The following is a 27,438-nucleotide window of genomic DNA, read 5'->3' on the forward strand; positions in this document are numbered from 1 at the left end:
TTACTAGTAAATCGTAATTCATGTTTATTAATAAATATATTGGTGATAAACAACTAGCAAAATTAAGATGACACTATTAAATTATAGTATCATACAACTGGCAGCAACAAAAACAACAATGCTTGCTGGTGCCGCTTGCAGACAAAACCATGTGATCTGAAGCGTCGTTGTCACTGGGTAATAATGACTGGAACACTTTAGAAGGTAAAAAATGTAAATGAGTTTCGTGTTTCAGTCTCATAGGTCTATCGATACATGTAAGCTGGGTTTATGGAAAATGTTTTTGTTGTTAGAACGAACGACAAGGATATTTTTAAAAATAATAAATTTCTGCTGAAACACTGCACAAAAATTTCATTTTGGTGTCACCCCTCCTCTGATGGTGTCACCTGGTATGGTTTGCACCGCCCCCCCCCCCCCCACCGAGTGACGCCAGTGTGCAATGGGAGGAAACCGGAGACCCTCCCTTGGGACACGGGGAGAACCATGCAGACATGGGGAAAACGTCCAAGCTACTTACAGACGGCGCAGATTCAAACCCCGGTTCCGATCGTTGGTGCTGTACCGGCCTTGCACTAACCCTATGCTAACCATGCCTGCTGGAGGGTTACAGGATCTGGCTCCCAGTGCAGTGATAGGAACTAACTACGGGAGAGCGTGGATTCGTGAAATTGGGAGATGGGGGTGTCCTTGCTGACCTTCTCCTAATGCAGGGGTGGCCAAACCACAGCTCGCAAGCCACATGCAGCTCTTTGACATGTAATGAGCGGCTTGCGGGGAGGGCGGGTGTCCCCAGCGGTGAGGGTGGGTGTCAGCGGGTCGCCAACTGACTTTCAACAGCCAGCCCGTTGCTAGGCACTTGAAAGTTGCTAGCAGCTTTGCCTGAGCTGCTTTCAGGTGCCGAGAGGAAACTTTTGGTGTGTGGACTTCATGAGAAATAAATCTTTTGCAAAATTGTTCCCTTTGAAACAGTGCTTCTTTGCTATCTGCAATGTATTGTCATCAGCCCATCCCCTGCTTGCTGCTTTCAGGTGCCTAGGGGAGAGTGGAGAATATACCTCCCCAAGGTGGGTTGAGTAAGAACACCTCAGGAACGGGTTCTCTGCTTTCAGGTGGCCTCCCGACAGCCGCATTCAGGTATTTTAGACGGCTTTACATTTGGGCATTCTGGCCACCTGAAAGGGGCTAACGATAATGTTAGTGGATGTGGCTTGCGATTGCGTGACTGCTACTGCTCTCAAACATCTGAAATTTAAGGTATGCGGCTCTTATGATAAGCTAGTTTGACCACCCCTGTCCTAGTGAATTGAGGAATCAGGCCCATTGAATTATCTTCTGGAACCTGTGAGGGCAGAAGAACATCAGCATCAACAAGTTGCCTCATGGACGGCCAAACCCGGGCCACCTGCAAATCGTGGGAGCAACACCAAATATTCCGTCTGGGCCCTCTTGAACTGGATGGATTTAACATCGACTTCCACGCCCCGTCCTTCCTCCCTCTGTCTCCTTCCCTCCAGCTCTCCAACCCCAGCTCTCCACCCCCTTCCCTCCCCGTTCACAGAGCCACTCCCCCCCCCTGTTTGCTCCTGTGCCACTTGCTCCCTTATCCACCTATGACACCCCGCTCCCTGTGGGACCATGCTCCTCCCCCTGCCCCTTCCCCCCCCCCCCCCCCCACACACACAATTTTGTCCGGGAGCCTGCCAACATTTTCCTCGTACCTTGAGGAAGGGCTCAACACCGAAATGTCAGTTATGTATCTCTATCTCTGCTGTATAAAGGACCCTGCTTGACCTGCTCCCTTTCCCCTGAGTCATGTTTTCACTTCAACCACAGCATCTGCAGACCTTTCTGTTTAACTTATGCAAAACTCCGTGACATCTCTTAAAGGGGTACCTGTCCTGGAGGAGTTCTCCTTTGTTCTGTGGACTCTCTCCCCATCTGCATGCCTTCAAGCTCTACCTCCTCCCTATGTGACTGTGCCCCTCCCCTGCCCCTACCCCCAAACCACCTAATTATTCAGGTGCCTGCCTACATTTTGCACAGACCTCGAGGAAGGTTGAAACATTGGTGAAGTATCATTATCTTTATTTATAAAGGACCTGCTGAGTTTCCCCAAGGCCATGGGTTTACCTGCATCAATACACGATCAAGTTAAAAACATTCCACCTTCCCGGCGGGGAGGGGGGGGGGGGGCGAGGGAAAGACAAGGTGAGCAGTCAGGGCATCTGTCTGAGCAGAAGTGAAACACGAGAGTCTGCAGACATGGTGGTCAAAGTAAAAACATGATGCTGGAGAAACGCAGCAGGTCAGACAGCGAACTTCATTGATAAAGATTCAGAACCGACATTTCGGGACTGAGCGTTGAATGGACCTCAGATCCTTGGGGGAGCCTGGAACTGGCCTGTCGGGGCAGCGGGAAGCCTGATTCTACCCTGCTGAAGAAAAGCATGGCCATATTTCCCCGAGGCCTATCTAATATTTATCTCCAAATCAGACTATCCCGCATACTCACCAAATGCAAATCGAATATTCAGCACGACCACTGTACACAGTAAGATAGCAGCTGGAAACAGTCCATATCGACTTCGCAGCTGGGGTTCGGGGTCTGCAACAGGAGAAGTAAAACAGGAAGGGCTGTGGTTGAGCATAACGCACACAGACGTGGTGGAGAAACTCAGCAAATCGCGCAGCATCCGCGGGAAGGAATTGGATGGGCTCTTGGATGGGGGGGGGGGGGGGGGGAACAGACAGGCAGGTGCCTGAATCAAAAGGTGGAGGCAGGAGGATAGGAAGGAGGAAGGGGCACGGGAGAAGCAGAGGTAGGAGATGGAAACTCTCGTGAGGTGGTGGGAGAGTAACAGCCTGAGTCTCAAGGTGGACAAGACGAAGAAGATGATTGTGGATTCAGGAGGACCAGGAATGACCACCCTCCTCTACTCTGTGGTGGAGAGAGTGGAGACACCAGGTTCCTCGGAGTTCATTTAACCAGTGACAGATCGTGGACACTCAACATCTCACTTGTCAGGAAGGCGCAACAGCAACTACACTTCATGACAAGACTGAAGTGGGCAAGGCTACCGGCCACCATCCCGTCAACCTTCTACAGGAGCTCTATCGGGAGCGACCTGGCCGGCTGCATCACAGTGCAGGGATGGTGGCTGCAAAGAAATGGATCGGAGGTCAATCCACAAGACCATAAGAGGGGCAGAGAGGGTCACTGGGTTCTCCCTCCCCCACCATCGATGTGATCGACCAGGATCGTTGTTTGAAGATGGCGGGTGAAATCATTGACCCTTCCACCCTGCGCACAGCATCTTTCAGCTGCTCCCATCGGGGAAGAGATCCAGGAGGATCAGAGCCAGCACCACGAGCTGAGGAACAGCTTCTCCCCATGGGCAGGGAGGACGCTGAACGACCAAAGGAATCACCCGCACTGACCCTCCGAGACTCTCATATGTACAAAGTAATATTTATTCATTTGTATGGATGAAATGCTCGTCCTGCATATGTTCTGTTTGTCTGTCTGTGTGTTATGTCTGACTGTGTGTCTGCGTGTTTTGTACCGAGGACTGGAGAATGCTGTTTCGTTGGGTTGTACTTGGTCAAACTTGATTCCCTTCCTCCCGCCCACCCCCCAAGTGTGTGTAACCTCCCAATACTCTCATCTGTTTGCCCAAGTTCCCTCAAATTCTATCTGCCATTTACAAGAGTGAGGGAGGTCCTTGTGCAGCTGAGAGATCACCATGGAGTGAATGGCGGTACACACCGTGCAAGTTCCTGCAGTTCTGACAGACTTACCCACGATGACCAGATGGTATGTGCTGTGATTCCAACTGACTAGGTTTTCTACCCTGCAGGTGTAGTACCCAGAGTCAGATGTCTGTGAGCTCCAGATGATCAGAGTCATGTTCCCATCTGACAAGAGTTGCCGAGGGTCAACTGGGAGCACTTCTGCATCTTTTGTCCACAGAATAGAAGTGGCTTTCCCACTCTCCACCCAGCAGGTCAGCATCGTGGTGTGGTTCTCAGGGCTGTGTGTACAGGAGATGAATGGCACGGGAAGAGAATCTGGAGAAAGGCAGAGGTATTCCAATTAATGAACCAAGGCACCAACTTCTACCAGCAGAATGCAGTGAAGACACTAAGGAGGGGACCTCCCTGCGGCTAACTCCGTGCCCCACTCCCGCTCTGACGTGCCCGTGGCCTCATGCACCAGCAAACCAAGACCGCCCGTAAACTGGAGGAGCAACGCCTCATTCTCCGTCTGGGCCCTCTCCAACTGGTATCTGCCAGCCCACTCCCTGTTCACCCTCCCTTCCCCAACCCTTCCTCTTTCCCTCCAGCTCTCCACTCCCTTCCCTCCCTGTTCATAGAGTCGTCCCCCCTCCCCACGTTTGCATCTGTGCCTTATCCACCTATGACCCCCTCCCTGTGGGACCATGCTCCTCCCCCTGCCCCTTGCCCCTCCCTGTGGGACCATGCTCCTCCCCTGCCCCTCTCCTCCACCATTTTGTTCAGATGCCTGTCTACATTTTGCTCAGACCCGTGTACGTCCAGGTATGCCATGTAGACATTTGGGAGTTGGCATGGAGGTGGGGGGGTCAGGTTGATGGATCCTCACATGCTCCGGAGTAGGACAGGCCCTGGTGATGTCGGCCATGCCAGTCATGTGGTCCCTGTCGCAGATTTCCTGGGGAAGGAAAACATCCGTTCACGCAGTGTGGCATTGTAGCCGTATCTAGCAGGGACCTGATGGAGTGGAGGGTGTCCGGGAGAACCTCTTGCCAGCGGGAGACTGGGAGGCCCTTAGACCGCAGGCCAGGAGGACGGTCTTCTAGACCGTAGCGTTCTCCCTCTCCACTTGACCGTGACCCTGGGGGTTGTTACTGGTCCTGCTCGTGGCAATGTCCCTGGCCAACAGGTACTGGCGCATCGTCACTCATACAAGAAGGCCCCTGGTCACTGTGGATATAACTGGGGAAGCCGTTATGTCCGAGCAGGGGATGGGAAATGGAAAACAGGAGTACTATCGATGATGTTCAGAAAATACACATTGTGGTCAGTGGAGGGCAGGGTCTTTTAAAATTGACACTGAGTCGCTCACAGGGGCAGGTGGCTTTGATTAATTGTGCCCTGTCTGGCTGGTAGAAGTGCAGTTTGCATTCAGCGGAGACCTGGCAGTTCTTTGTCCTGGACCTGATCTCGTCGATAGAATTCGGCAGGTTGCAGGCTTTTACAAAGTCAAAATACCCTGGTAACTCCGAGGTGGCAGAGATCATTGTGGAGACTCTGCGGTCGGTCGATTTGTTTGCTGGGACAGAACCCACGGGCAGCTCTGAGCCGGTACAGAATATCGTAATTGTTGGTGGACAATTCAATTCTCCACCTCAGTATTTTGTCATTTTTGATTTTGTCTTGCTGCTAATGGTTAAACATGAACACAATTGCACGTTGATCAATCCGCAGGGTGGATCTCCTTCCAGCCAGGTAATGGCGCCAGTGACCCACTACCTCGACAATGGCCTGGGCCTCTTTCTCGACCGAGGAGAGCCAAGTCTCAGGGACCTGTAGGGGACGTGAAGGGAAGGCAACTGACCTGCCAGTCTGGTTAAGGGTGGCTGCCAGGGCAAATTCTGGCTCAACGTTTTCCTCCTGGAACGGGGCAGATTTGTCCACAGCGTGCATCATGGCCTTGGTTATATCGGCCTTAATGCAATTGAAGGCTGCACAGGCCTCTGCCACCAGGGGGAAGGATGTGGATTCGATGAGGGGGCCGGGCCTTGTCCGCATATATGGGGACCCACTGAGCATAATAGGAAAAGAACCTGAGGCACCTCTTCAGGGCCTTGAGGCTGTGTGGGAGGGGAAGCTCCAGGAGTGGCCGCATGTGGTCAGGGTCCGGGCCGATAACTCCATTCTCCATGGCACAGCCAAGGAGGGCCAGGTGGGTTGCACGAAACACGCACTTGGCCTTGTTGTACGTAAGGTTAAGGAACTTGGCTGTTTTGAGAAATTTCTGGAGGTTGGCGTCATGGTCCTGCAGGTCGTGGCCACAGATGGTGACATTATCGAGGTACGGGAAGTTGATGTTGGCTGTCCTGGTCGAGTGAGATGGAGGCCAGTGTCGGGTTGATGCACATCGCTGCCGTGGAAGATGGTGGTGTCCAAGATGGAGGCCCTGAGGGTCCGCAGGTGGCACTGCTGGGTCCCAAATATGGCGCCCAAGATGGCAGCCCCCTTAGGGGGCCGCACGTAGCGCTACTGGGTCCTGAAGATGGCACCCAAGATGGCGTCCCCCACAGATGACGGTATCTTGGATGGCGGCCCACACAATCCACACTGCTAGGAAGGGGTTTGGACTCACACTTTGCTGCATAGTGGCCCTTCTTCCCACAGCTGGAGCGTATTGAATCCTTTGCCGGCTGTGTTTCCTTTGGTGCTTGCCCAGGCCATGGAAGCAGCACTTTGGGTGCTCCCGTAGCATCGTGGCTGTGGTCAGGTTGCCACCGTAGCTGGGCGAATGCAGCGGGAGGTGGTCGCAGAACACTGCTGCCATAGTCTGGTCATTAGCAGAGCAGGACGTGGCGGCGCGCCCCAAGATGGTGGTGCCTGGGGGTGACCATGAGGTGTCTGCGCTATCGGTTGAGGCAGCCTTCATGTTCTAGAGAGACACCTCCAGTGAACCCACCAGCTCAACTGCTCTCCGCAGACTGAGTTCCAGGAGCCTCTGTCGGACACAGTTTGACCTGATCCCCGCGACGTAGGCGTCCCGGATCAAGTCCTCTGTGTACTCCGCAGTGGGCACGGCCTTGCGCACACAGGCCCTGCCGAGGGCTCACAGGGCTCCAAGATATTTGGGTTGTTTTTGAGTCACTAGGAGAATGTCTGTCCATGGCTTCCTGGCACGATGTCACATCCCTGATCGTGGAGGACACCAGGGTGCTGGCCTGGGAGTGCAGCACTTAGAGTTTGTCAGTCTCTGATCGCACAGTGGTTGAGGAGGCCCTGCAGGAAGGCTTCAAACCAGCTCAGCTCAAAGTTGGCTATGCCTCAGGCAATCAACGGTCGATCTCCAGCTTGTCGGACTCCAGAATCTGCTCCACTGGAAAAAAAACTTTAAGTGAATAAAATTGATGCCCCATCAACTACTCGAAAGACTGTTGTGAAGAAACCATTAGGCTTTTATTCACCTAAGAACACAAGCACATCCCTACTGTTCGACGGTCCTGCACTGAGGAGGGGGCTGTGGACAGCCACCTTTATACAGGAACCTGTGGGGAGGGGTAACAGGTGCAACCGGCCGAAAGGTGAGCCCAAAAGACAGTGGTTTACCACACTGTTCATTGAGGGTGTACGGTTTTACATGACGCTGCAGAAATTGCCAAGGCTGAGGTTTGGCATTGCATCCTGGGAATTCCTCCCTCAACCAGGAGCGAGTGGGAACTCACTTCACCATCTGGATTGAACGGGTTTCTGCTGGAAGGCCCTGCAAAAGATAGTGGACGCATCCCAGGCAAAATCCTCCCCCACTATCGAGAACATTGACAGGGAATGTTGCCATAATCGTCAAGGATCCACACCAGGGAGGAGTCACGTGATGGAGTAGTGGCCGGACGGTGAACTCCAGCCCTCTCCAGAAAAGTTGAAAAAAATAAAGGAAAACACAAAGGTACAAAAATAAAAATTAAAGTAAAGTGAGTATAAAGGTGGAAAGAAGATGGCGACGAAAAAAGAAAAATCGAAACCAACGGTAAGAAGAGAGGAAGAGAAAACAACGGAAGAAGAAGGAGAAGGCCTTACCTGTTCGAAGAGGCCCGTGGTGGAGAGAGAAACCCGCTCCCTTAGGTCGGTAGAAAGTGGACTACAAAAATGGCTCGCTGAGCTGAGTAAAAGTGCGCAACCGCACATGCGCGAGGAGTCGCGCATGCGCGATGCGCATGCAAAAAAACACACCGACGGGAGGGGCGACCAGCTGGGGAGTCGATCTCCACAGCCAGCAATGACAGCTACAGAACAGCAGCAGCAAGAGGAGAACATAGAAGACAACGAAAACAAGAAAGAAGAGAAGAAAAGGACAACAAAGAAACAACAGATGGCCAACCCAGAGGAAGAAGAAGAGGAAGAGGAAGAGTACAGTGAAATGGAAGAAGAAGGGAAAGGCAAGACAATGGATATACTTTCTCTTATTAAATACATGGATTCATTTAAAGAATGGCAAGCACAAGAATTTAGTGATTTAAGAAGAAGAATAAACAGTACAGAGGAGAAAGTGAATAAAATAGATATGACCTTATCAGAAATGGGAAAAAGAATGGACAAGGTGGAAGAACGAGAAGCAGCAGTAGAAATGGAGGTAGAGGACTTAAAAAAGTAATTAGAGGAATCTAATAAAAAAGTTAGAGACACAAGAGCTGTTAGCTCAGAAAATAGATATAATGGAAAATTATAACAGAAGAAATAACATGAAGATAGTGGGCCTTAAGGAAGATGAAGAAGGCAAGAATATGAGAGAGTTTATAAAAGATTGGATCCCCAGGATCTTAGGATGTCCAGAACTACAGCAAGAAATGGAAATAGAAAGGGCACATAGAGCATTGGCCTTTAAACCACAACCACAACAAAAGCCAAGATCTATTTTAGTAAAATTCCTAAGATATACTACAAGAGGGGGAGTCACGTGATGGAGAAGTGGCCGGTCGGGGAACTCCAGCCCTCTCCAAAAAAGTTTAAAAAAAGATAGAGAAAAAAAACAAAGGCACAAACTTAAAAACCAAAACAAAGTGAAAGTAAAAGTGTGAAGACAATGGCAGCGAAGAAAGAAAAACCAAAAACAATGGGAAGAAAAGAAGAAGGAAAGACATCAGAAGAAGAAGGTGAAGGCCTTACCTGTCCGAGGAGGCCCGCCGCGGAGAGAGAGGCCCGCTCCCACAGGTCAGTGGAAGTCCCGGGCTCGGGACTACAAAAATGGCTCGCAGAGCCGAGTAAAAGTGCGCAACCGCGCATGAAAAAAAACACACTGACGGGAGGGGGGAACAGCTGCGGAGTCGATCTCCACAGCTGAGAGAGACACCTGCAGCACAGCAGCAGGTGCAGAACACAGACAATAACGACAACAAGAAAGAAGAGGGTAAAAAGAAAACAAGGAAACAACAGATGGTCAACCCAGAGGAAGAAGAAGAAGAAGAAGAGAAAGAAGTGGAAGAAGAAGAGAAAAGCAAGACAATGGATGTATCTTTTTTTAAAGAATATATGGAATCAGTGAAAGAATGGCAATTACAAGAATTTAATGAGATAAAAAGAATTAAGAATGCAGAAGAAAGAATGAATAAAATGGAAATGGCCATATCAGAGTTAGGAAAAAGAGTGGAAAATATGGAAAAACGAGAAACAATTGTAGAAATGGAAGTAGAAGACTTAAAAGAGAAATTAGAAGAATCTAATAAAAAAGTTAAAGAGACACAGGAGCTGTTAGCTCAGAAGATAGATATGATAGAAAACTATAATAGAAGAAATAATATAAAGATAGTGGGCCTTAAGGAAGATGAAGAAGGCAAGAATATGAGAGAATTTATAAAAGATTGGATCCCCAGGGTCCTGGGAAGACCAGAATTACAGGAAGAAATGGAAATAGAGAGGGCACATAGAACTTTAGCCCCGAAACCACAACCGCAGCAAAAACCAAGATCCATTTTAGTAAAATTCTTAAGATATACAACAAGAGAAAATATATTGGAGAAAGCAATGAAGAAAGTAAGAGAAGACAAAAAGCCACTGGAATATAAAAGTCAAAACATTTTTTTCTATCCAGACATAAGTTTTGAACTACTGAAGAAGAGGAAGGAGTTCAATACAGCGAAAACGATCTTATGGAAAAAAGGATATAAATTTATGTTAAGGTACCCAGCGGTACTTAAAATAATTATTCCAGGGCAACAAAACAGACTATTCTCGGATCCAGAGGAAGCAAGCAAATTTGCAGAACAACTACAAAACAAGCAGAGAGATGAAGACATGTAATAAGAGTAAAAATGACCACGATCTATATGTATGTGTGTAAAGGTGTATATGTGTGTATATATATAGTGTGCGTACATGAATGTATCCGTATTTAGAGGAAAATATATAGAGTATAGACAAGAATTAATAAGGGAGGGAAATGGAATAGAGGGCATAAGGAGGGAATTAAAAGAGTGACCTTTGTTACATATGAAAATTGAAATCTTTTCTGAGTGGGGAGGAGTTACGGTCACTGCAAAATCAGCTGACGTTTGCGAGTGAATTCGCAAATCCAAATGGAGAGGGGAGATGTGGTTGTCCGACAAGGGATAAAGGACAACTCAGGAGGGGGAGGGGAGATTGGGGTTAAAGAAGTTTTAAATAGGAGAATAGGGAAAATGTTTGATGTTTTAGAAATGTTGTCTTATAAAGTGTTCAAAACAAGAAAGCAGAAATGGATAAGAAGGAAAGGTAATGATGGAGAAACGGAAAGGGGAGATAAACAAAGTATAAAATGGCTACGCTGAACTATATGACTTTAAATATTAACGGAATACATAACCAAATTAAAAGGAAGAAACTGCTAAATTTACTGAAAAAAGAAAAAATTGATATAGCGTTTGTGCAAGAAACACATTTAACTGAATTGGAGCACAAGAAATTAAAGAGAGATTGGGTAGGACACGTAACAGCAGCGTCGTATAATTCGAAAGCAAGAGGGGTAGCTATATTAATTAGTAAAAATGTGCCAATTAAAATAGAAGAAGAACTAATAGATCCAGCAGGGAGATATGTAATGATAAAATGTCAGATATATTCGGAGTTTTGGAATCTACTCAATGTATATTCACCTAACGAAGAAGATCAAAAGTTTATGCAAGATATTTTTTTGAAGATAGCAGATACGCAAGGGAACATATTAATAGGAGGGGATTTCAACCTGAATTTGGATTCAAATATGGACAAAACTGGGAAAAAAATTAACAGAAAGAACAAAGTAACCAAATTTATAATTAAATCGATGGAAGAAATGCAACTTTTGGATATATGGAGGAGACAACACCCAAAGGAAAAGAAATATTCATATTACTTGGCTAGACATAAAAAATACTCAAGAATATTTTTGTTATCAGCTCGTATGCAAGATAGAGTAAGAAAAACAGAATATAAAGCAAGAATATTATCGGACCATTCACCCTTAATATTGAAAATAAAGTTAGAGGACATCCCTCCAAGAATGTATAGATGGAGATAAAACCCCATGTTACTCAAAAGGCAGGATTTTAGAGAATTCATTGAAAGACAAATTAAAATGTATTTTGAAATAAACACGGAATCAGTGAAAGATAAGTTTATACTATGGGATGCAATGAAAGCGTTCATTAGAGGGCAAATAATAAGTTATGTAACCAAGATGAGGAAGGACTATAATCAGGAAACAGAGCAGTTGGAAAGGGAAATAGTAAATATAGAAAAAGAATTAGCAATGAAGGAAGATACAACTAAAAGAAGAGAATTGGCAGATAAAAAAATAAAATATGAAACACTACAAACATATAAGGTGGAGAAGAATATAATGAAGACAAAACAGAAATATTATGAACTAGGGGAAAAAACACACAAAATTCTAGCATGGCAGCTTAAGACAGAACAAGCTAAGAAAATGGTATTGGCATCAAGGAAAAAAGACAAACAAATCACATATAATCCAAAGGAGATCAAGGAAAACTTTAGAGAATTCTATGAACAATTATACCAAACTGAAAACGAAGGGAAAGAAGGGAAAATAGATGAATTTCTAACTAAAATTGAACTACCAAAACTACAAATAGAGGAACAAAATAAATTAACAGAACCATTTGGAATAGTAGAAATACAAGAGATAATAAAAAAATTACCAAATAATAAGACACCAGGAGAGGATGGATTCCCAATAGAATTCTATAAAACATTTAAAGATTTATTAATTCCTCCCCTCCTGGAAGTAATCAACCAGATTGATAAAACACAAAGCTTACCAGATTCATGTAAAACAGCAATAATTACAGTAATACTAAAGCAAGGGAAAGATCCACTCGCACCAGCGTCATATAGACCAATATCTTTACTTAACACAGATTATAAGATAATAGCCAAACTATTAGCAAACAGATTAGCAGAGTATGTACCGAAAATGGTAAATCTAGACCAAACTGGATTTATTAAAAAAAGACGCACAACAGACAATATTTGTAAATTTATTAACTTAATTCATGCAGTAGAAGGGAGTAAAGCGCCAACTGTAGCAGTTGCTTTAGACGCAGAGAAGGCCTTTGACAGAGTAGAATGGAATTATTTATTCAAAGTATTGCAAAAATTCAGTTTACCGGAGAAGTATATTAATTGGATTAAAGCATTATATAAGGGACCATTGCCGAAAGTGACAGTAAATGGATATGTATCAAAGCAATTTAACTTAAGCAGGTCAACACGGCAGGGATGCCCACTATCACCTTTATTGTTCGCGTTAGCTATAGAACCACTAGCAGAATTGATAAGAACAGAAAATAATATAAAAGGGATAAAAATAAAAGACAAGGAATATAAAATCAGTTTATTTGCGGATGATGTTATAGTATACTTAACAGAACCAGAACTATCAATAAAAGAATTATATAAGAAATTGAAGGAATATGGAGAAGTGTCGGGTGACAAGATTAACGTAAATAAAAGTGAAGCAATGCCTATGAATAATGCGGATTTCTCAAAATTTAAGAAAGAATCACCATTCAGATGGCAAGTGCAAGCAATAAGATACCTAGGTATACAAATAAATAAAAACCTCGGCCAACTATATAAACTCAATTATTATCCACTAATGAAAAAATTACAGGACAATTTAGAGCATTGGAAAGATTTACCATTAACACTAATAGGAAGGATAAACTGTATTAAAATGAACATTTTTCCAAGGATATTATACCTATTTCAGGCATTGCCAATACACCTGACAGAGAAATTCTTCAAGGAGTTAAAGAAAATAATAAGGAAATTTTTATGGAAAGGGGGGAAACCGAGGATAGCACTAGATAAATTAACAGAATGGTATAAACAAGGAGGCTTACAACTCCCAAACTTTAAAAATTATTATAGAGCCGCACAATTAAGATACCTATCAGATTTTTATCAAACAAGGGAAAAGCCAGATTGGACTAGATTAGAATTAGATAAAATAGGGGAAAAGATACCTGAACACATATTATATAAATGGGATGAAAAATTGGTACAATATAGAAGTTCTCCAGTATTACATCATCTACTCAATATGTGGAAGAAGATTCATGTAAAAAGAAATAAAACAAATTATCAATTACCAAAACTAATATTGACGCAAAACAAGTTACTCCCTTTTACAATAGATAACCTTTCCTTTAGAGAATGGGAGAAAAAAGGATCAAAAGAAAAGAAAATTGTTTTTCAGGAAATAGATTATTATCCTTTGAACAAATGAAAGATAAATACAATATAACTCAAGATACAGTGCTGGCATATTACCAATTGAGATCCTACTTGAAGGACAAATTATGAAGCAGTCTGAGTTTACCAGAGGGAAGTAACTTTGAATATGTGATTACAGATACAATGATAATCAAAAGATTTATAACAAATATGTATATTAAACTGCAAGAAAAGGAGAATGAGGAAACAAATGGTAAAACTAAACAAAAATGGGAACAAGATTTAAATATAAAGATAAAAAAGGAAACATGGGAGAAGTTATGTTCTGGAACGATGAGAAATACAATAAATACGAGGTTACATATGATACAATATAACTGGATACACAGGCTATACATTACACCTCAAAAGTTAAATAAATGGGACCCAACAGTATCTGACAGATGTTTTCGATGTAAAAAAGAAATGGGAACAACAATTCATGCAATCTGGACATGTGAGAAAGTAGAAAAATTTTGGGAAGATCTAAACCAAATATTAAATAAAATTACAGAAAACAATATACCAAAGAATCCAGAGATCTTTCTCCTAAGTAACATAAAAAACAAAGAATTTGGAATTGATTTGGAGGATGCACAAAAAAGATTTGTTAAGATAGCTCTAGCCGTAGCAAAAAAATGTATTATGTCAACCTGGAAATCGGAAGATAATTTGAAAATATTGAAATATTTGAACAAATATGGGAGCCTTTCATGAAACACAATAGCGAAAACCTACCGGGGACATTCACTACCTAAATTAACGGAAGGAGAAGGAAATGAAAATAATGGACAGTGGAATTTCTTGTTTATTTTTATTGAATGACAACATTGTTTGACTGGTTTAATGTATACTAGATTTTGTACTTTAAATGGACGGGAGGGGGGAGGTAGGGAGGGTGGGATGGGAGGGGGGGGAGAAAATGGCACTGTATATGTTTGAAAAGGAAAAAGTGTGTATCATGGTTAATGTGGTTTATGGTGTGAAAAATAAAAAATTTTAAAAAAAAGGATCCACACCACCCACACACGGCCTGATCTCGCTGCTGCCATCAGGAAAGAGGTCTAGGGGCCACAAGACTTGCACCATCAGGTTCAGGAACAGCTGCCCCCACCCTTCCCCATCATCAGACTCCTCAATGACAAACTCAATAAGGGATGCATTTATTTGGGGCACTTTACTGATTTGTTATTCTCTCTGTATGGCAGTTTGTTTACATTTCTTTATTTGTTTACGTGTGTAAGTTGTGTACAGTTTATTTCCCTCACTGCCCATGTGGCAATTCTGCCTGGCCGCATGTTGTGTATGTAAATCTGAAAGCAGAGAAGATGCTCAACAGGACGATGACCATGGTGACCGAGGGACCCCCGCAGATTGCGGGCGACCTGCAATTAGGAGACCCGCATGGGCTGCCGGAGACCGGCTCGCGGGAACCAGGCGCCGGGACCAGGATTGGAGAGGGCACCGAGGGCAAGAAAGGCCTGGGGCGCTGATGACCTCCTTATCACATCAGAGGTTCGGATCTGGAGCTCGGGGCGGCTGACAGGTCGAACGGGAGTCTGAGCGTCTGCGGAAGCTGGAGGCGAATTCATGGACCCTCGGGGTTTCTGAAGAGACTCTCTTTTGCTGCTTTTTCTCTCGTACTGCGCGACACTAATGGCAACTCTCACAGCAGGCTGGCAATTTTGTGTAATATTACATGACAATAAAGGAACCTTGAAAATAATAACTGAACTTCCAAAATCATCCCCAGAAACCAGAGCCTCAACACATTGTCACCATGACACTGGAGGTGTTGGAAGACTCAGCAGGTCACAGCGTCTACGGGAAGGAGAGGGGAACCAACGTTTCACCATGATATTGATTTGTTTCACTAATTACACCAGAGAATGAAGATCCTGTTTCCTGAACATTTTGGGGTGTATTTTATGGATTTTGGGCTTCTGGTCATGAAAATCACCTTAACATTTTTTGATCACATACTGTTTATTATGCATAATCTATTTTTTGTGATTTCCTGACATTTTAAATGATGCTTCAAGCATACAAAACCACGAGGTGCAACACGTTGTTGGAAATTCATTTCCTGCTTTCGCACTTTCGATCTCGGCGCCATCAGTGACGGACACGGTGAAAGGTTTCACCGGGACACTGTGACCCTGGGAAAGCAGGATCAGGGCAACAGGAATCCATCAATGCTGGCCGACTATTGCTGGTCAACGACATGAGAGGCATCAGATGCTGAGTACAAACGAAAATCAGCGGCAAAACATTTTTTAGGTTGGTTGAACTTACACAACGTGTTGACGTCGTTATGCATTTAAACATGCTAAATTCATTAAAAGATTAACGTTTCTCTAACTTCCTACATGATACAGCCAATCTGAAATTACCTTTGTGTTCACCTTGAAGTGGTCTATCAGAATCCCCAATTTTTTTTCAGGAAGCAAACCTTTTGAAAACCTTTGTTGTGCAGTGTTACAGATCATCTGGTCACTTACCAAAGACTTTAAGAGTTAGAATTCGGGTCCGCTTTGGCTCTAAGTCCACGGTCATTATGTATTGGCCGATGTCTGCTTGGCCTACATCTTTGAGCAGAAAAGACCCATCTGCTAGGTGAACCTCAATTCGATTCTTGTACTTTTCAAAAACGATAGTGTGTTGCTGATCCACTTCAGTGATGGGAAGAGTCCTGCTGGGATTTGAGAACTCCCAGTTCAAATATTTGAAATTTGTGTCTGTTCCGGGGAATAGAACGGATGAACCTGTTGAAGCCACCAGGTCTTTCCTCGTTCCCTGAGCTACACAAGAGAAATGAACACGTTGGACTGAATGATGGAGCTATGGAAAAGGTCATCATCCTGACTTGTCCATGACATTCAAAATGCCTCTCTATTGCAATTCCAAATGCTGGTTTTCCCCATCTGCCTCTAAACTATTCATTGGACAATATTTCTTTAAATCTTTAAGTTTTAAATTTAGACATACAGCACAGTAACAGGCCCTTCCAGCCCATAAGCCCATGCTGCCCAATTGCACCCCATTAACCTACATCGCTGATATGTTTTGAAAGGTTGGAGCCCCCGGGAGAAACCTATGCAGACACGGGGAGAACGTACAGACTCCTCACAGGCACCACAGGATTTAAACCTAAAGCTGGCACTGTAACAGCATTATGCTAACTGTCCCTTATATCTGTATGCATGGCCTGAGTTATGCCTGGCTATGTGTCTGCGTGTTTTGCATCAAGGACCGGAAAATGCAATTTTTCCAGGTTGTGCAATCGCATGACAATTAACTAAAAAGCGAACGTTCCTGTTTAAATGTATTCCATTTTAGGTTTCCACCACCATCTGGGCCAACTGTCGCCTCTCTCTAAAACCCACTATCAAACACAGGAAGATAGTGTTTATCTTTACACTGCAGCTGCTATGTCATCCAGCCTTGCTCTCTCTCCCTCAATAAACTTCCTGTTATTGCCAGTCAGGGCAAACTTCAAATAAAACATCAGGCCCCATCAGCGGGCAAACATCTGATCCACGTTAAAACCATCCATCAAAGAGATGATGGAAACAAAAATATCAAAGATGAGCAAATAAATGAGTAAATATCAAAGATCAGTAAATAAATGGATATTTTACATGTATGGACAAGTTCCTGATGGAGCAAGTTGGGCCAAAATGACAGACAGGCTGCACTTTAAAGTTTAATTTCACTTTATACCTAGTACCAAGAGAAAGCTGCTTTTGTGAGTATTGACAGATTGTCTCTAACATTTATACTTTAAAAAATTTTTAGATGTACAACACAGTAACAGGCCCTTCCGGCCCATGAGCCTCTGCTAGGTGATCGCACCCCATTAACCTCCATCCCCAATTCGTTTTGAAAGGGTGGGTGGAAACTGGAGCCCCCAGGGAAAACCCACGCAAACAGGGGGAGAGCGTACAAACTCTTTACAGACAGTGCTAGATTTGAACCCTAGTCACTGGCACTGTAACCGCATTGCGCAAACCGCTCTGCCAACGGTACAGCTACAAAAAGAGCACAATTTACAGAGTTCCAATGAAAAGAAAGTCCAATTGGTCCCAACCAAGGGCAGTGTGGTAGCACTGTTAAAAGTTTAGAATATAGAACACTACAGCACAGTAAAGACCCTTCTGGCCTACGATGTTGTGCCAACCTATATATTCCAACCAAACAAGTACTAACCCCTCTCTATCTCGTAACCCTCTATTTTTCTTCCATCTATGTGCCTGTCCAAGAATCTCTTAAATGCCCCTAATGTTCCAGCCTCCATCACCATCCCTGCAAGGCATTCCAGGCCCCCACAACTCTCTTCGTAAAAAAAACACCCTCGATGCCTCCCTTAAATCTCCCTCCCTTCACTTTGTACAGACGTCCTCTGGTGTTTGCTGCTTCTGCTCCAGGAAACAGGCACTGCCTGTCCACTATATCTACACCTCTCAGAATCATGTAAACCTCTATTCAGTCTCCTCTCATCCTTTTTTTGCTCCAGAGAGAAAAGTCCCAGCTCTGCTAACTTTGCCTCGTGAAAACTTATTTTCCAAGCCAGGCAACATCCTGGTGAATCCCCTCTGCCCCCTCTCCGCAGCTTCCACATCCTTCCTGTAATGCAGTGTCCAGAATTGAACACAATATTTACCAGAGATTTCTGGAGCTGCAACAAGACCTCTCGCTCTTAAACTCAATCCCCTTCAATAATGAAGCCCAACATCCCACAGGACTTCTTAATGATCTTAGCAACCTGCGGGGCAACCCTGAGGAATGTAAGGATTTGGATCCCAAGGTCCTTCTGTTCCTCCACTCTGTTTAGTGTCCGATCATTAACCTCGTCGATGCATCACAAAGAAGGTTCGCCAGTGGCTAGACTTTGTGAGGTGTCTGAGGAGATTCGGTACATCACTGAAAACTCTCGTAACCCTCTACAGGTGGACCGCGGAGAGCATCGCTGCCAGGTACACAGATGCCAACTCTCAGGACAAGAATGAACTCCAAGAGGGTTGTTAACTCGGCCTGCGACATCACAGACACCAGACTTCACTCCATCGAGGACATCGACAAAAGGCAGCCTCCATCCTCAAGGATCCCCACCACCCAGGTCATGCCCTCTTCACTCTGCCTGAAGACAGTGGCACAAGGACAGCTTCTTTCCACCCGCCATCAGATTCCCGGACGGACAATGAACCCTAGATACGGCCTCACTTTTTGTGCATTATTATTTTTACTTTTTATAGTAATGTTGTAAGATGGTTATAACATGTACGTTTACTCAGTGACGCTGCCACAAAACATTGAAATTCGGGACTTGTTTATATTGTCATATAAATCTCAATTCTGACCCTGTCCTCGGCTGTCTGGTTTAACCTTCCAAAGCGCATCACCTCACACTTATCTGAATTGAACTCCATCTGCCACTTTTCCGCCCAACTCTGCCTTCTGTCTGTAACCTATGACAACCTTCAACTCCGACCAGAACTCTTGGTGCACAACAATAAAGGAACCTTGAGGCTGAAAAGGATTCAGGGCGAGGAGATAAGCCCACCTGCTTATTTCACTGTATAAGAAGTGGCTGAAAAATATCCATCAGAATAGACAGGCTTCAAACAATATCCACGCAGACCCTCCACAGGAAACCATAAGAAATAGGAGCGGAAATAGGCCATTCAGCCCATTGAGTTTTCCCCGCCATTAAATCATGAGATGATTCATTTCCCCACTGCCCGGCCTTCTCCCCATAACCATTGATGCCCTGGCTAATCAAGAACCTATCAATCTCTGCCTCAAATACTCCCAATCACCCGGCCTCCACAACCGCCACAAATTCCACAGATTCACCACCCTCTGGCTGAAGAAATTCCTCCGCATCTCTGTTCTGAGTGAACATTCTTCATTCCTTTTGTTCTGAACTCTCCCGCCGTGGGAAACAACCTTTCTACATCTACTCTGTCCACGCCTTTCAACATTCGAAAACTTTTAATGAGATCTCCCCTCATTCTCCCAAATTCCAACAAGTACAGGCCAAGAGCTCCCTTTCATTCCCAGAATCCTCCTCATGAACCTCCTCTGAACCCTCTCCAATGTCAGCACATCTTTTCTTAAACGAGGAGCCCAAAACTGCTCCCAATTCTCCACGTGGGGTCTCCCCAGGCCCATAAAGCCTCGATATTACATCCTTGCTCTTAGATTCTACACCAGGGAGGAACTGTTGCCCAAGGTCAGATCATGTCTGTACCTGTAAACAGCTGGGACTTGTAACCATGCAGGAAATTAGTTTGACATGATCCTGAGCTCTTCATTGATTAAAAATGTTTCTTGCAGGGATTTGTTACAGTAACGGATATCATTTACCTGAAACCTGATCGCTGAAAATCTGCCAAAGGCAGAGGCAGGAACCGATAAATATCTTCATTGGAGCAGAGATGCAGGCACGGAAAGCTCACTCATGGAGTAGAGTCATCCAGCGTGGGGGTGAAGCAAATTTCATCTTGAAAACGCTAAAACATAATAATGAATAAAAGATCACGACACAACAGAGGGACTGAGTATCCTGTGCACCACAAAGTGAACACAAATATATCCAGCGGGGGACCAGGAGATCATCTGGGGATAAAACCTAGACATCCCCAGCACAATCAGGCCATTTGACGCACAGTGTTGTGCCAACCCACAGCCTACTCCAACCTGGAATTTCCCCATTGCATAACCCTCCATTTTTCTCAATTCCATGACCTTCTCCAGTGACCTCTCTTCAAAGATTCTAATGGTGCCTACGCGGCCACTGGATTCACAGTGGACACAATGAGGCAACTACACGAGGCGTTCGGAACGCGCACAATCTTTTAAAAGCCCAAATCCCTCGCCTAGTACGCCCTGATGTCATGCGGCCAGTTCGTTGCCCTCTAGAAGTTGTAGTGCCACTACACGGCCCGCCCCCTCCCCCCAAGCACCGGCAGAAAGCTTTGTCTTCATTTTATGTGGTTGACCTCTGCGACGGACTGTCGGCTACTGCAGTAGGGAAGACTTGTCCACATGAGCTGGTTTAAGACTGTGGCTTTCCTCCAATGTCCAAAACACAGGTCAACCTAGTTTGCCTGAGCATCCCATAAGGTCCTTTGTAAAGGCATCTGGAAAGGTTGACCAACTGTTGCCCTATAGACAAAGACATATCCACAGTTTTTTAGGTCTTCGGGCACGAAGGAAGAGTGTTCTGCATGCGAAGATGGTGGTATGAGTTCCATTGTCCCAAGATCTCCTGACCCTTCGAGGTGTAGTAGTTTGGCTGCCCTTTCCCATCGGGACATAACATATACGTGGAATAAAAGTCCTGGAACCCTGTCAGAAGCTGCCGACCCTCTTATTGACAGCTTGGTCCAGGGCACTGACAAGAGGGTAATAACGAGTGGTGTCCAACTCGACTTGGCAAAGGTGAAATTGGTCTTTAGCCTGCTGGAACCACAGCTCAGGCTCAACTTCACAGAGATGGCTGCAGTCCATGTTTGTTCAAAAAGATGTTTTTGGACTCGTCAGTGTCACAAATTGTGGCCACTGGAATTGCAGAGGCCATGACGAAATAGCCACACAGGGCATTTCTAGAGGGAATCAAACAGATTTACTGGAGAGAGAGAGAGAAAGAGAGAGAGAGAGAGAGAGAGAGAAAGAGAGGAAATATGGGGAGGGGTCTAATGGAGGTCGATGCTAATGCCCCTCTTCCCCAGCCCCCTCCATCTTTCTGCCTCCATTCCCCCAGCTCTCTAATCCCTTTACCCTCTGAGGCCTAAAACAACCCCTCCCTCCCCCAAATGATTCTCCCTCCCCCCCCCATCGTATCCAATCAGCACCTTTTGTCTGTTGGACGGGATGCCCGCCCCACCCCCCCCCGCTGCCACTCTCCCTTCTCCCCAGCCTTTTGAAGCTGATGCTGTGGCGGGCATGTCCTCATTGGGCTGGGCCGCCTTCTGTACCCATTGCCCCTCCCCATAAGATAAAGGCTGAGAACCCTGGTCTCCTTCCACATCTTTCTCACACCTGCTTCTCTCCCTCTCACCTACACCTGTCATCAGCGAGCTCAACATTTATTGACTTTCTAGGTAAATAAATCTGGTGAGTCCTTAATGGTTTCCTTGCCTTCATGAAATGCATTGTTTAACTTTGGTAAAATGTACTGGACACTTTCTCTAATTGGGCACCATCTGTCTTCTCCCACCTTCTGCCATCCACGCCTCAATGTGACAAGCACACACAGAGAATGCTGCAGGATCTTGGCCGGTCTCTCAGCATCCGTAAGAGGCAGAGATACATCACCAACGTTTCAGGGCCTGGGGCCGAGCCCTTGTTCAAGGTCTGAGTGTAAAGCAGGTAGGGAGGCAGGGAGAGGAGTAGAGGCCCGCAGACAATGGATTGGAAGTTGGAGATGGAGAGCAGCCCAGGAGAGAGGGAAGGTGAGGATTGACTGGAGGTAGGAAGGGCCCAGTGGTTCTCAACCTTTATCTTCCCATCTAAACCAGATATTAAATAAAATTACAAAAAACAATATACCAAAAAACCCAGAGATCTTCCTCCTAAGTAACATAAAAAACAAAGAATTTGGACTTGATTTGGATGGTGCACAAAAAAGATTTGTTAAGATAGCTCTAGCCGTAGCAAAAAAATGATTTATGTCAACCTGGAAATTAGAAGATAATTTGAGAATACAACAATGGTATATAGAAATGAATAAATGTATTCCATTAGAAAAAATAACATATAATTTAAGAAATAATATTGAAATATTTGAACAAATATGGGAGCCAATAATGAAACACAATAGAGAAAACCTACCGGGGACATCTACCACCTAAAATAACGAGAGGAGAAGGAAATTAAAAGAATTGACTCAGTGGAATTTCTTGTTTATTTTTATTGAATGACAACATTGTTTGACTGGTTTAATGTATCTTAGATTTTGTACTTTAAATGAATGGGGGGGGGAGGTAGGGAGGGTGGGATGGGAGGGGGGAGGGGAAATGACACTGTATATATTTGAAAAGGAAAATGTATGTATCTTGGTTAATGTGGTTTATGGTGTGAAAAATAAAAAATTTTAAAAAAACCTTTATCTTCCCACTCACATCCCACTTTAAGTAATCCCTACACTCTGTGATTAGTAAGGGGTTGCTTAAGGAGAGATGTGAGTGGGAAGGGAAGGTTAAGCATCACTGCTCTAGACCCAATTGTTATTTTCCGTGAGAAAAATGGTCGTTGGCCCATTTCCTTTGGAGTCCTGAAACCCTGCACCTAATGAGTCAAAGAGGACAATTAAAACAGGTGGCTTCAAACTTTTTCTTACCACCCACATCCCACCTTAAGCAACCTTACTAATCACAGAGCCCTGATGGCCTAAGGATTACTTAAAGTGGAATGTGAGTGGAAAGAAAAGGTTGAGAACCACTGAGATAGGAAGGGTGTGAGAGAGAGAGAGAGAGAGAGAGAGAGCTAGGGATAGATGTGGGGGGGGGGGGGGGGGGGAATCCAGAGAAGTCGATGATGTGGACGTGGATAAGGAAGAGCTGATGACACTAGAATCTGGCACTTAGAACATAGGACATTATATCACAGTACAGGCTTTTTGGCCCTCGAATGTTGTGTCGGCCTATATAAACCTAACAAAAAAATACTAACTCCTCCCTACCCCTTAACCCTCTATTAACCTTCCATCCATGGGCCTGTCCAACAGTCTCTTAAATGCTCCTAATGTTCCAGCCTCCACCACCACCCCTGGCAAGGCATTCCGGGCCCCCACAACTCTCTGTGTAAAAACAACCTTACCCCTGACGTCTCCCTTAAACTTCCCTCCCTTCACTTTGTACACATGTCCTCGTGTTTGCTGATCCTGCCCTGGGAAACAGGCGCTGGCTGTCCACCCTATCTTTGCCTCTCAGAATCTTGTTGACCTCTTGTCCTTCTTTGCTCCAGAGAGAAAAGTCCCAGCTCTGCTAACCTTGTATTATTTCCTAATCCAGACAACATTCTGCCCCCCTCTCCACAGCTTCTACATCCTTCCTGTAATGAGGCAACCAGAAATGAACACAATCCTCCAAATGGGATCTCACCAGAGCTGCAACATGACCTCTTGATTCTTGAACTCAACCCCCAACTAATGAAGCCTGGCATCCCATAGGCCTTCACAGCGACCTTGAGGGATGTGTGGATTTGGATCCCAAGGTCCATCTGTTCATCCACACTCTTAATTAACTGATCATTAACCCTGTCCTCAGCTGTCTGGTTTGTCCTTCCAAAAGTATCACCTCACACTGATCTGGAATGAATCAGAAGTAGGATTTAACGTCATGAACAAGTCTTGAAATTCAGTGTATTTGCAGCAATGTGAAACATTAATATTAAAATCATCTAACCATCTTACAACCTTACTATAAAAATAATTGTTCACGAAAAGTAAGGCCGTGTCTGTGGTCATTGATCATTCAGGAATCTGATGGCCGTGGCAGGGATGGGGGGGCAGGGGGGGGGGGAAGAAGCCATCCTTGTGCCGCTAGGCGCTCATCTTCAGGCTCCTGGACCTTTTTTCCAATGGTAGCAGAATGAAGAGGGCCTGGCCTCCATCTGCCACTTCTCTGCCCAACTCTTGTCTATATCCTTCCACAACTTGTGACAACATTCAGCAACACCCACAACTTCTCCAAACTTTGAGTCATCTGCAAACTTACTGACCCATGTTACGGGCCCAGAGGACCTCAAAATCCAGTAGCAATCGAAATTCACCAACACACATGGTTATTTAAACAAAGGTTACTTTTTCTTTAAACATAAAAACAGGATCAACACCTCACCTTCCTGATCCGGAACCCTCCAACCGGACGGTATTAACATCGACTTTTCTGGTTTCCGTTAGAAACCCACCCCTTTCCTCAGCACTCTCTCTCTTCTCTTTTCTCTCTATCTCCTTTTCCCCCAGAGCGACACCCCCTATCCCCACCCAATCAATTCTCATCTTTCCGCTCTCCTACTTTGGTCTCTGAATTATTTCCATTGTCTGTTGGTCCGTGTTCCTCCCCCTGCCCTTCCTTTTAATTCTGATGCCTGCCTGGCTTTTTATTCATATCTTGGTGAAGGTCTCAGGCCTGGAGCGTAGAAGGATGAGAGGAGATTTTATAGGGGTCTACAAGATTCTGATCAAGTGGTAGACGCCAGAGCCTGTTTCCCAGGGCAGAAACAGGCAGACACCAGAGGATGTCTGTACAAAGTGAAGGGAGGGGTAAGTGTTGCGGGAGCCTGGAATGCCTCACTGGGGATGTTGGAGGAGGCTGGAACATTGGGGGCATTTGAGAGACTCTTAGACACGTGGATGAGGTGGGGAGGTGGGAGGTTTATTTTGGTAGATGTATATGGGTCGGCACAACCTCAGGGCCGAAGGGTCTGTACTGTATGTTGCAGGATGTCAGGCGGTGGGATGGGGGGAGAATCTGGCCCCGAGGCTCCAAAAACAAATCAAATTGCAGGCAGGACGTGAGGGGGGAGGGATTTGGTCCGGAAGGGGTGAAACCCCTTTCGTGTTCGCATTGAACAGCGATGGGCGCTGCCTGTCAACAAAGGACATTCCCCGCCCGCTGTGAATGGGGCCGGACCGTTACCGCTGTCTGGCGACGGGGGGGTCCCGGCCTGCGGAGCTGGGGCAATGGTCGGGTCGAGGACCCCGGGCTCCGGGAAGGGGGTGGAGGGGGAGACTCGGGCATGGGTGGAGATTCGGACAGCGCGAAGCCGGAAAAGGAGGGGGGTGGCTCGTCCCGTTCGCCATCGCGTCGGCTCCCTCTATGAACCAGACCCCCCAACTAATTACAACCCCCCCACCCACCCCCACTCCTCTACCCTCCCCGACCGGGCCTCAGCCCTGGCGATGTGTGTAAACAAATTGGGGCGGTAACTGATGGCGAAACTCGACTTGGACATTTTGAACGATCCGCAGCCCCCGCAGCCCCCCCCCCCCCGGGTTCACCGACTTCTATCCTCCCTCACCTATCCTTCCCCCCTCTTCCCTCTCTCCTCCCTCCCTGTCTCCACCGCCCCGTCTCCCCCTTCCCTGTCTCCACCGCCCCGTCTCCCCCTTCCCTGTCTCCCCCTTCCCTGTCTCCACCGCCCCGTCTCCCCCTTCCCTGTCTCCCCCTTCCCTGTCTCCACCGCCCCGTCTCCCCCTTCCCTGTCTCCACCGCCCCGTCTCCCCCTTCCCTGTCTCCCCCTTCCCTGTCTCCACCGCCCCGTCTCCCCCTTCCCTGTCTCCACCGCCCCGTCTCCCCCTTCCCTGTCTCCACCGCCCCGTCTCCCCCTTCCCTGTCTCCACCGCCCCGTCTCCCCCTTCCCTGTCTCCACCGCCCCGTCTCCCCCTTCCCTGTCTCCACCGCCCCGTCTCCCCCTTCCCTGTCTCCACCGCCCCGTCTCCCCCTTCCCTGTCTCCACCGCCCCGTCTCCCCCTTCCCTGTCTCCACCGCCCCGTCTCCGTTCCCTGTCTCCTCCCTCCCTGTCTCCCCTTCCCTGTTCTCTCCCTCCCTGTCTCCACCGCCCCGTCTCCCCCTTCCCTGTTCCCTCTCTCCTCCCTCCCTGTCTCCAACCCCCGTCTCCCCTTCCCTGTTCTCTCCCTCCCACCCTCCCTGTCTCCAACCCCCGTCTCCCCTTCCCTGTTCCCTCTCTCCTCCCTCCCTGTCTCCACCGCCCCGTCTCACCCTGTTCCCCCTTGTCTCCCTCCCACCCTCCCTGTCTCCCCCCACCCCGCTCTCTGCCAGCCCGGAATTAAGGCGATTCGCGCTGCAGGAAAGAATTTTACCTGGAAAGGCTGCGGCAGGGAGAGGACATCAAGGACCCAGCAGATCCTCGACAGTCCGGAGAGTGGCCGGTCCCCCAGACCCGCCCACACAGCGAGAGAGAGACGTGGCTGGTCCACCCTACCCTCCTCCTCTACCCCCTCGGGATCTTCACAAAACATTAAAGCTGATCTCGCAATTATTAATACGTGTTCTTTTTCATTTTCTGCACAAACTGGATGCAAACCTCCATGGAGGGAACTATTCCTAATGTTATGAGGAACAAGATGAGTAATTTTGAGGAAGAGATGACCTTCTCTCACCCCTCTGTGGGCTCCCATCCTCCCTGATCCTGTACCTGGAACCTGACCAAGTCGTTTATCAGTAACACTCAGGCATTTTAAGCCCACCACGTCCACGTGACTACGGTTGGCACCATAATAAATTAGTTAGGTTTCTAAAAAAAAATTAGACCTAATAGTCAAGGTGGAATTTGATAAAATGCATGACCTATAAATGAATTATTCTCTTCATCTGTGTGGACCCTTCGGGGATTCCCTGTGTCTGGGATTCATGTTTACAATACAGACCCCCTTGTTTAGAGGGAGGGGGTAGATTAGTAGGGAGAAAAAAAAATAATTTGTTCCCCCATTTCATTATTAAGCCAAATAAGTAAAGGGAGACGGGGTGAACTAACATTGATGCAGTCACAAAGAAGGCTCGCCAGCAGCTGAACTTTGTGAAGTGTCTGGGGAGGTTTGGTACATCACTGAAGGCTCTCGTAAACATCCGCATGTGGACTGTGGAGAGCATTCTGGCCGATTGCATCACTGCCTGGTACGGAGGCGCCAACTCTCAGGACAGGAATAAATTCCAGAGGGTTGTGAACTCGGCCTATGACATCGCAGGTGTTGGGTACCTCTGCCAGACACCACGTCATGAGGTCACCCTTCCATATATATAACTCTGTGGGTCAGTAGCCAGATTAGTCTAATAGAAGTGAAGGATGAGAAAGTATCAGGTCCCTGAGTCTTAATTGGGTGAGGGCCAACACAACAGTGGCAACAAAGAATAAAATGAACCCAACACGTTCTCCATGCACCACTCGTGAGAAGGAAAATGACAGAAGGTAGGAAACGACTTCCTAACAACC

At 46.3% G+C, this 27,438-nt stretch overlaps 1 protein-coding gene across 2 annotated transcripts; it reads right to left on the minus strand.

Moving 5' to 3' along the window:
• Positions 1–26,533, minus strand: LOC138754660 (hepatic and glial cell adhesion molecule-like). 2 transcript variants are annotated; one of them, XM_069919259.1, is made up of 6 exons: positions 26,309–26,533; positions 19,846–19,991; positions 15,978–16,277; positions 3,802–4,071; positions 2,516–2,608; positions 1–1,342 (listed from the first exon to the last, which is right to left on the minus strand). In XM_069919259.1, the coding sequence occupies exons 2-6, from the start codon at positions 19,904–19,906 to the stop codon at positions 1,329–1,331; spliced, it is 738 nt and encodes a 245-aa protein (XP_069775360.1). In that variant the 5' UTR covers positions 19,907–19,991; positions 26,309–26,533; the 3' UTR covers positions 1–1,328. The 2 variants fall into 2 exon arrangements, with proteins under 2 accessions (XP_069775360.1, XP_069775362.1); XM_069919261.1 differs by lacking the exon at positions 26,309–26,533 and adding an exon at positions 24,324–24,416.
• Positions 26,534–27,438: the final 905 nt, after the last annotated feature.

The sequence above is a fragment of the Narcine bancroftii genome, chromosome 2 (genome assembly GCF_036971445.1).
Source record: "Narcine bancroftii isolate sNarBan1 chromosome 2, sNarBan1.hap1, whole genome shotgun sequence".
Taxonomy (NCBI): Eukaryota; Metazoa; Chordata; class Chondrichthyes; order Torpediniformes; family Narcinidae; genus Narcine; species Narcine bancroftii.

Coding starts and splice junctions, on each gene's coding strand:
- LOC138754660 (XM_069919259.1), bottom strand. CDS start 19,906: ATGAAGATATTTATCGGTTCCTGCCTCTGCCTTTGGCAGATTTTCAGC. Junction 16,278..19,845: donor TTTCAGCGATCAGGTTTCAG/GTAAATGATATC, acceptor TCTCTTGTGTAG/CTCAGGGAACGAGGAAAGAC. Junction 4,072..15,977: donor TCTAACTCTTAAAGTCTTTG/GTAAGTGACCAG, acceptor GCCTTTCTCCAG/ATTCTCTTCCCGTGCCATTC.